Source organism: Trachemys scripta, chromosome 12 (assembly GCF_013100865.1).
Source record: "Trachemys scripta elegans isolate TJP31775 chromosome 12, CAS_Tse_1.0, whole genome shotgun sequence".
Taxonomy (NCBI): Eukaryota; Metazoa; Chordata; order Testudines; family Emydidae; genus Trachemys; species Trachemys scripta.
The window spans coordinates 34,473,936-34,482,079 of NC_048309.1; the positions used below are offsets into that span (position 1 = coordinate 34,473,936).

The following is an 8,144-nucleotide window of genomic DNA, read 5'->3' on the forward strand; positions in this document are numbered from 1 at the left end:
ACTCTATGAGGTTATCAAGCAGTGTTTTTCTGACTGCCTGTCTGTAAATTGCAATGGTTGTTGTGGAAATGCCGTTTTTGTCAATGTGTATGTTTGCTATCAAGTACCTCTAAAAATCCAATCTGTCCAAGTCTAGTGATAATGTATGTACAGGGCAGTGAATGAAAGTTGCACAAGCAACTTTAATCCTGGTATTTCCTAACTTTAGAGAGAGAGAGAGTTATGCTCTATTTAAATCACAAACTCTTGGGCTTGATGCACACTAAATCCTCATCTTGCTGCCTTCTAGCCTTGTAATAAAGGACTGTGTACATTGAGAGCCACATTTCACCACACTAGCTCATGTCGAGTACTCCTTCACTCCAAGGGGAGTCCCGTGGATCTCAGTGAGTGAGATCAAGATAAGAGCAGCAGAATCTTGCACTCTTGTAAATAATTGTTATATGGGAAAGCTAATAAATTGGTGTTCTACTGCAGAAAAGTCAAAATTTCTAAAAAGAACTTCTGGAGATTTATTAAGAAGTCCACTTTTATCTAAGCCAAGGGGAGACTTGCATTCATTTTCAATGGGTGTGAGCTGAAATTGGGCCTGTAGCCTGGTGTATTCTCCTTAGCCATTTTATTCATTTTTAAATTATTATCTCATTACTTTTCTCAAGGAAATGAAGACAATGAAAGAGAGAAACCACACTGCACTGACAGAATTCATCCTGCTGGGATTTGGAAGTGGTCTGGGGCTCAAGGAGGGCCCCTTTGTGGTGTTTCTGGTGATTTACATGACAACAGTGGTGGTAAACACCACCATGGTCTTCCTCATTAGAGCCAACTCTCGCCTTCACACTCCCATGTACTTCTTCCTCATGAATCTGTCATTCTTAGACCTCTGCTACTCCTCCACCATTGCCCCCAAAGCCATGGCGAGCTTCCTAGTAAGCAGCAAAAGCATTTCCTTCCTCGGATGTGCCACCCAATTCTTCTTCTTCGGTCTCTTTGCTGCTACCGAGGCGTTCATCCTGGCAGCCATGGCATATGATCGATACACCGCCATCTGCAACCCGCTCCTGTATCCCGTCGCCATGTCCAAGCAGGTTTGCATTCAGCTGCTGGTGGGTTCCTATGTTTGCAGCGGTGTAAACTCCATGGTGCAAACAGTCTTCACCTTTACACTGTGTTTCTGTGGGTCCAATGAGATAGATCACTTCTTCTGTGACATTCCACCCCTGCTAAGCCTCTCATGCACCAACACAGACATTAATGAAGTGGTGATGTTCACTTTATCTGGCCTCATCATCGTGAGCACCTCCATGGTCATTCTCATATCCTATGCTTACATCATCTCTGCCATCCTCAGGATTCGCTCTGTTGAGGGCAGACGCAGAGCCTTCTCCACCTGCACCTCCCACATGATGTCCGTGAGTTTATTTTATGGCACTGTTACCTTCATGTATACCCAGCCCAGTTCACTATCTGCTCCAGCTCAGAGCAAAGTGGTGTCTGTGTTTTATACCCTGGTCATCCCTATGTTGAATCCCCTCATCTACAGCCTGAGGAACAAGGATGTGAAAGAAGCTTTGGGAAGAACCATCAGCTCAGTGTTTCTACAATGAAACTTCTCTATAAACATTGAGCTAAATAATCCTTTGGGTTATGGAAAGTCCAGTACCGTAACAGTCATAATCTATCTATCTATCTATCTATCTATCTATCTATCTATCTATCTAAACTAGCAATTCCCATTTGTACTCGTCTCTCTCTCTAAATTTGTACACCAGTCTCAACATTGGTGTATGCCATTATAAGAGTGATTTAAAAAATAAATCAATCAACCCGCTGTGTATGTATGTTACATTTTTTCACATTGTTATCTATTCATGTACCTTAAAAATGCATCTGGTCTGGAAATATGGATTCAAACGCCCTTGAACCTTGGGGAGAGTTTGAGATCTGTGTCAGAATTTCACCACTGGTCTATCAATGCTGATCCACACACTGGAACTCAAAAATAGTCCCTTGGCTTAATATGTGTGTGTGTGTGTGTGTGTGTGTGTTTATATCATTCTTTACTGGCTGGCTCCTGCTGAAAGGAGGTAAGGTAGGATTTTCAGAAGCACTCGGTGTTGCAGTCAATGGCATTTTTATCTCTGGTTTCAAAGGGGGACGGGGAGAGGGGCAGCATTAAGCCAACAATGTGCACTTCTAAACAGCCCCCTTTTATTTTCAGTTCAAATGATAGGGGTATGTGCTATTGGTGCCCAGTTCCCATTGTCACTCAATGGGAGATGGGTGATAAAATACCATTGGTCTCTTTGAAAATTCCAGCCTTGGTGCTGAAATACCCGTACTTGTTACATTAATATTGGTCTCTCTCCTTTACCAGCTTGTGGTGTATGTATTGTTTGCATGGCCAAATATTATTATAGAAAAAGTGCCATCATCATTATCATCATCAACATCATCATCGTCGTCTAAAAAAATAATTTTGTGTCAACCCAAACCACATTCTTTTTTTTTTCAAGTTTTCAATTGAACCAGTGATTAGGAAAGTTGGTTATTTTCACAGCTACATACGTGGTTATTTCAGACATAGGAGGCATGGCACAAGTGTGAACTACTCTTCTGACCCTCAGTGGTTCTGAACACCATTTGCTCTCACTGAAGTCAATAGCCGTTGCACCTGCAGAAGAAGAGACGGGATAACAGTTGAATGGGAGACACACTGGCTCTGTCGGAGCACCTCTGAAGCTAGCAACTTGGATGGCCCTGCAGCCAGTCGCACCAGCCGTTGCTCTGGCATCCCCGGGCAGCTGGCCCCTAGGACTGCCCAAGCAGTGGCCCAATGCAGAGGGCCCCAGTAGCAGTCCCGGGGGTGGCGGGAACAGCCACAGATCACTGACTCCAAGCAGTGGTCCTGGGGTGGCTGGAGCAGTGTCTGGCCCCCCAATGCTTCCGCTTGCCATGGCCAGAACAGCCACTGTCCCCCAGGGCTTCCCTGCCCAGCCCCCCAGCGGCAGTTGGAGTGAAAGCAGCCCCCCCGTAGCTCCCCCTCCCAAGGCTTCTCCCTGCAACTGGTACCAGGGCCTTCCCCCCCGCAGTGCCCCCCATCACAGCACCCTCCCCCCATGATTAAATCACGGGTATTTATGGTATAAGTCTTGGAAAGGTCACAGGCCCCTGATTTTTTGTTTCTTGCCCGTAATATGTACATGACTTTTATTAAAAATACCCGTGATTAAATCTTAGCCTTAATTATCATCATTCCACCAAGTTTCTGTGATGCTTATTTTGTTAATATTCTCCTTTAATATCAGTCACTCAAGCCCACGCATTGTAGTATTTCGACTTCTAGTATTTGTGTGCAACCATTTATAAAATGGGTCAATATTTAGCTGTCTGCCTTAATGTGATGTAATTGAATGGGACTCTTTTTATTTGACCATTACCCTTCAGCTCTGAACTGTACTTTATCAACTTCTACCCTCTCTTCTCGTGTCGTTGATAGAATGGGAATGCTACTGCAACTGTAGGCCTAGGAGAAGAAACATTTTTACAGCTTTAGTCTGTCCACCTCACTCATCAAGCCTAGTAGTTGGGTCTCACCATTGGTCGCAGGATATTATGCACTGCACAGCATGCATCAGCAGCTACTGGAATGTTTTCCTCCTCAGAGATTGATCCTTTTCATGAGACACTTTTACCTATCCTTCAAAGTCCACTCCCTAGTGATCCTGAACCTGCCCAGGTGATCGTTAACCTCTCCTTGATTCTCTCTAAGTTGTTGTGGTACAGCTTCCAGGGAAGGAAAGGGTGGGCCTAGTCACCAAGAGAGAGGCAGAGCTGGCACAGAAACCCTGTTAAGGTCAGTTGGACAGTCTGGGGAGAACTCCCTAACTTTCAGCCTTTCAAAAAGCCCTGCATTTCTAAAACGTTGAGGGGTGTGGACTTTTCCCAACCAGCCAACATTCATGTCAGTAAATCACCCACTAGGTTTCACCAAAGCCTCTGTACTGTGGAGCAGTAACCCTTGTCGTTTATGTACTCAACGTTTATTTGGGGAAAGGGGCACACAATAAGGACTCCGCATTGTTAAGGAAGTCATTGAATTCATCTATTGTTTCCTGCACATTGCCCTGGGTTTCTACCCAGAACAGAAAGACATTATTTCTCACCTGGAATGCCTACATCATGACCAACCCCATAATGATTTTCTAGCATCAAGTTGGTTCCCCACTGACCAGTAGCAAGATAAAGTTGCACGATTCCATGTGGCAATGTGCATTCCTTTCTCCACTGTCGAGACAGTGCTCATCTCTGTGTCTGTGCATTGCAGGGTTTGGGTGAGCTTGGACCTCAGCTCCAGGAATGTGGGCTTCTACATGTGAAACTCCTGGAGCAACTGCTGGTCATCCCAGGTGTGTATCATAATCCAGTCCCTGCACTTGGTGCTCATTGGATGGGCCCCAAACCACCTCTCTGCTGAGTGCATCTGGTCTTGGAAAGTTGTACGGGTGTATCCACAGGACTGTCTGTTTGCTCGTCCTCAGGTGACTCTATCTGAGCACAAGAGCCTTGCAAAAAAAACCAGAATTGTTTTCTCTATACATAAAGTGGACAAGAGTGCTGTGTTTCTCTGCACTGTATGCATCTTTGCAGTGGACAATTCTTACATGGGGCTTGAGAACAGCAGGCTATTTTATGGCACAGAGGGAATTGTCAACATTTTCCCCTGGATTCCTTCAATTTTCTGAGAGACATAAAGGTATTCCACAATGCACTGTGAAAATCTCCCACAAGGTGACATGCTAAAAGGTGCTAATAGGGGACACTGGGGTTCCTATGCAGAGTACATCACATCTTTTCCCGATACAACCTGATGCTTTGTGGACACAAGTTACCAGCACAATTGATCAAATATGAATGCACTCTGTTCAATTAGTTTTGTCCATGGTAGATCTGGCTTATTACGCAAATTCCCATTTTGTAATAAATTCTGATATTTAAGAAAAGAAGAAGAAAGAAAAAAGGAATTGTTACTCACTTGTGGGACAATTCCCCACCCCTTACTCAACAGAAGTACTTGCATCAGTAAGCGCTACTCAATGAGAGTAAGGACTGTGGAACTGGTCACACGGTTGGCTTCACTGGGCATGTTATTTTGAGGAGGGTAGCCAGCATCTTTATGGAAAGAAGACTAAAAACACACTCAGTTCTTTTCAGTCTGGGAAATCACTGTAATCCCATAACAAAGCAACATTAAAAATAAGGGGCAGAACCAGCACTGGTTGGGGAAAGAGACTGGGAGAAGGAAATGAGATGGGGCTGGAGGGAAGATAGTGAGATTGTATGAGGTAGATTGGGACTGCGAGCCAGTGGGAAATGGGATCTTGGATGGAGGAGGTGAGTGAAACTGGCTGTGGAAGGATACTGGGACTGGTCTGAGAAGCCTGGGGAGAGGGGAATGACTCGGTGAGGAGAATAAAATGAGACAAGGAGCCAGGCTTGGGAAAGAGCCAGGACTGGGACAGGGAAAGGTTGGGGGCAGAATAATAATCCCTCATCTCCAGTGCTGCGAAAACAAATTCACTGATGTTTGTGAAGCAGATACTATAGTGATGGGCACTATAGGAAAGCCCCTGCGTGAATTAATAATTCTCTCTCCACAGCAGGGTTTGCATAGTGTGCAGTAAGTAAGCCTTGGGGTCACCCATAGAACAATGAAGACAAAACAAAATATTCAATAGCTGTTCAGTAAGTGAGCCCCATCCATCCTGTGCACTGGATGAGCAGGGGTACTGTGGAAATAATAATATGTGATCAGGTAATTAAGGACTCTATCATAATTAAGCTTGGCATAATTCAATGTTTTAATATAATTTCAACAGAGAATACCAACGTTTATTTTAAGCCTTTTTTCAATTGTTATCAATTTAAATTTTCACAATTATGGGAAATTATTGGGGGCTCAAAGAAAGGGGATTAGACACTAATTATTTAATGACAGTACACATTCAGATATAAAAAGCTAAAGTTTTATAACCGCTAAAATACAAATTGTGAGCGTCACATGTGAACATGTACAAAATAAATAACCTTAAATCACACTCCAGTAAATTCTGAAGCAGCATTTTTCTGTTTTTTCCAGTCTGTAGATTTTAACGGTTACTGATGGAAATGCTTTTTCATCAATGTGTGTGTTTGCTGTTAAGTACCTCTAAAAATACAACCTGTCCAAGTCTAATCTTAACGTATAAGTACAGGGCAGTGAATGAAAGTTGCACGGGCAACTTTAATCCTGGCATTCCCTAATTTTGAGAGACAGAGAGTAATGCTCTAGTTCAGTCACAAACTCTTGGGCTTGATGCACACTAAATCCTCATCTTGCTGCCTTCTAGCCTTAAAATAAAGGACTGTGTGCACTGAGGGCCACATTTCACCAAACTAGCTCATGTCGAGTACTCCTTCACTCCATGGGGAGTCCCATGGATCTCAGTGAGTAAGAACATGATAAGAGTAGCAGAATCTTGCACTTTATGGGAAAATTCCCCTCTTGTAAATATTTGTTACATGGAAAAGTTAATAAATTGGTGTTCTACTGCAGAAAAGTCAAAATTTCTAACAGAACTTTTGGAGATTTATTAAGAAGAAATGTAATGACATTTCTAAGGGTTAAGTCCACTTTTATCTAAGTGAACAGGAGACGTGCCTTTATTTTCAATGAGAGTGAGATACAAAAGGAACCTGCAGACTTCTGCATTCTCCTTAGCCCTTTGGTTCTTTTTTAAAATGCTTATATCATTACTTTCCCCAGGTAAATAGAGACAATGAAAGAGAGAAACCACACAGCACTGACGGAATTTGTCCTGCTGGGGTTTGGAAGTGGTCTGGGGCTCAAGGTGGGCCCCTCTGTGGTGTTTCTAGTGATTTACATGACAACGGTGCTGGGGAACACCACCATGGTCTTCCTTATTAGCGCCAACTCTCCCCTGCACACCCCCATGTACTTCTTCCTCATGAACCTGTCGCTAGTAGACCTCTGCTACTCCTCCACCATCGCCCCCAAAGCTATGATGAGCTTCCTAGGAGGCAGCAAAACCATTTCCTTCAACGGATGTGCCACCCAGTTATTCTTCTTCGGTCTCTTTGCCAGTACCGAGGCGTTCATCCTGGCAGCTATGGCGTATGATCGATACACCGCCATCTGTAACCCGCTCCTGTATCCCGTCGCCATGTCCAATCAGGTTTGTGTTCAACTGCTAGTGGGTTCCTATGTTTGCGGCAGTGTAAACTCAATGGTGCAAACAGTCTTCACCTTTACACTGTGTTTCTGTGGGTCCAATGAGATAGATCACTTCTTCTGTGACATTCCACCCCTGCTAAGCCTTTCATGCACCAACACAGACATCAATGAACTGGTGCTGTTCACTTTATCTAGCCTCATCATCGTGAGCACCTCCATGGTCATTCTTGTGTCCTATGCCTGCATCATCTCTGCCATCCTCAGGATTCGCTCTGTTGAGGGCAGACACAGAGCCTTTTCCACCTGCACCTCCCACATGATGTCCGTAATTTTATTTTATGGGACTCTTACCTTCGTATATGCCCAGCCCAGTTCGCTATCTGCTCCAGCTCAGAGCAAAATGGTGTCTGTATTTTATACCCTGGTCATCCCTATGTTGAATCCCCTCATCTATAGCCTGAGGAACAAGGACATGAAAGAAGCTTTGGGAAGAATCATCACCTCAGTGCTTCTAAAATGAACCTTCTCAATGAACATTGAGATAAATAATCCTTTGGGTTCAGTACAGTAACAGTCAAAATCTCTCTCTCTCTCTTTCTCTCTCTCTCTCTCCTCTGCATCTATCTATCTATCTATCTATCTATCTATCTATCTATCTATCTATCTATCTATCTATCTATCTCCATACAACCCATCTATCTATCTATCTATCTATCTATCTAAACTAGCAGTTCCCATTTGTACGCATCTCTCTCTAAATTTGTATGTCACTCCCAACTCTGGTGTATGCCATTATAAGAGTGATTTAAAAATAAATCTATCAAACCTTTGTGTATTCATGTTACATTTTTGCACATTGTTATCTATTCATGTACCTTAGAAATCCATCTGATTTGGAAATATGGATTGA

At 43.5% G+C, this 8,144-nt stretch overlaps 2 protein-coding genes across 2 annotated transcripts; both read left to right on the forward strand.

Moving 5' to 3' along the window:
* The first annotated feature begins 662 nt into the window (after window positions 1-662).
* On the forward strand, window positions 663-1,607 carry LOC117886305 (olfactory receptor 12-like). The gene has a single exon (XM_034787992.1). The coding sequence runs from the start codon at window positions 663-665 to the stop codon at window positions 1,605-1,607; it is 945 nt and encodes a 314-aa protein (XP_034643883.1).
* Window positions 1,608-6,815: 5,208 nt separating this feature from the next.
* On the forward strand, window positions 6,816-7,754 carry LOC117885827 (olfactory receptor 12-like). The gene has a single exon (XM_034787317.1). It carries the CDS (start codon window positions 6,819-6,821, stop codon window positions 7,752-7,754), a length of 936 nt encoding a protein of 311 aa, XP_034643208.1. The 5' UTR covers window positions 6,816-6,818.
* Window positions 7,755-8,144: the final 390 nt, after the last annotated feature.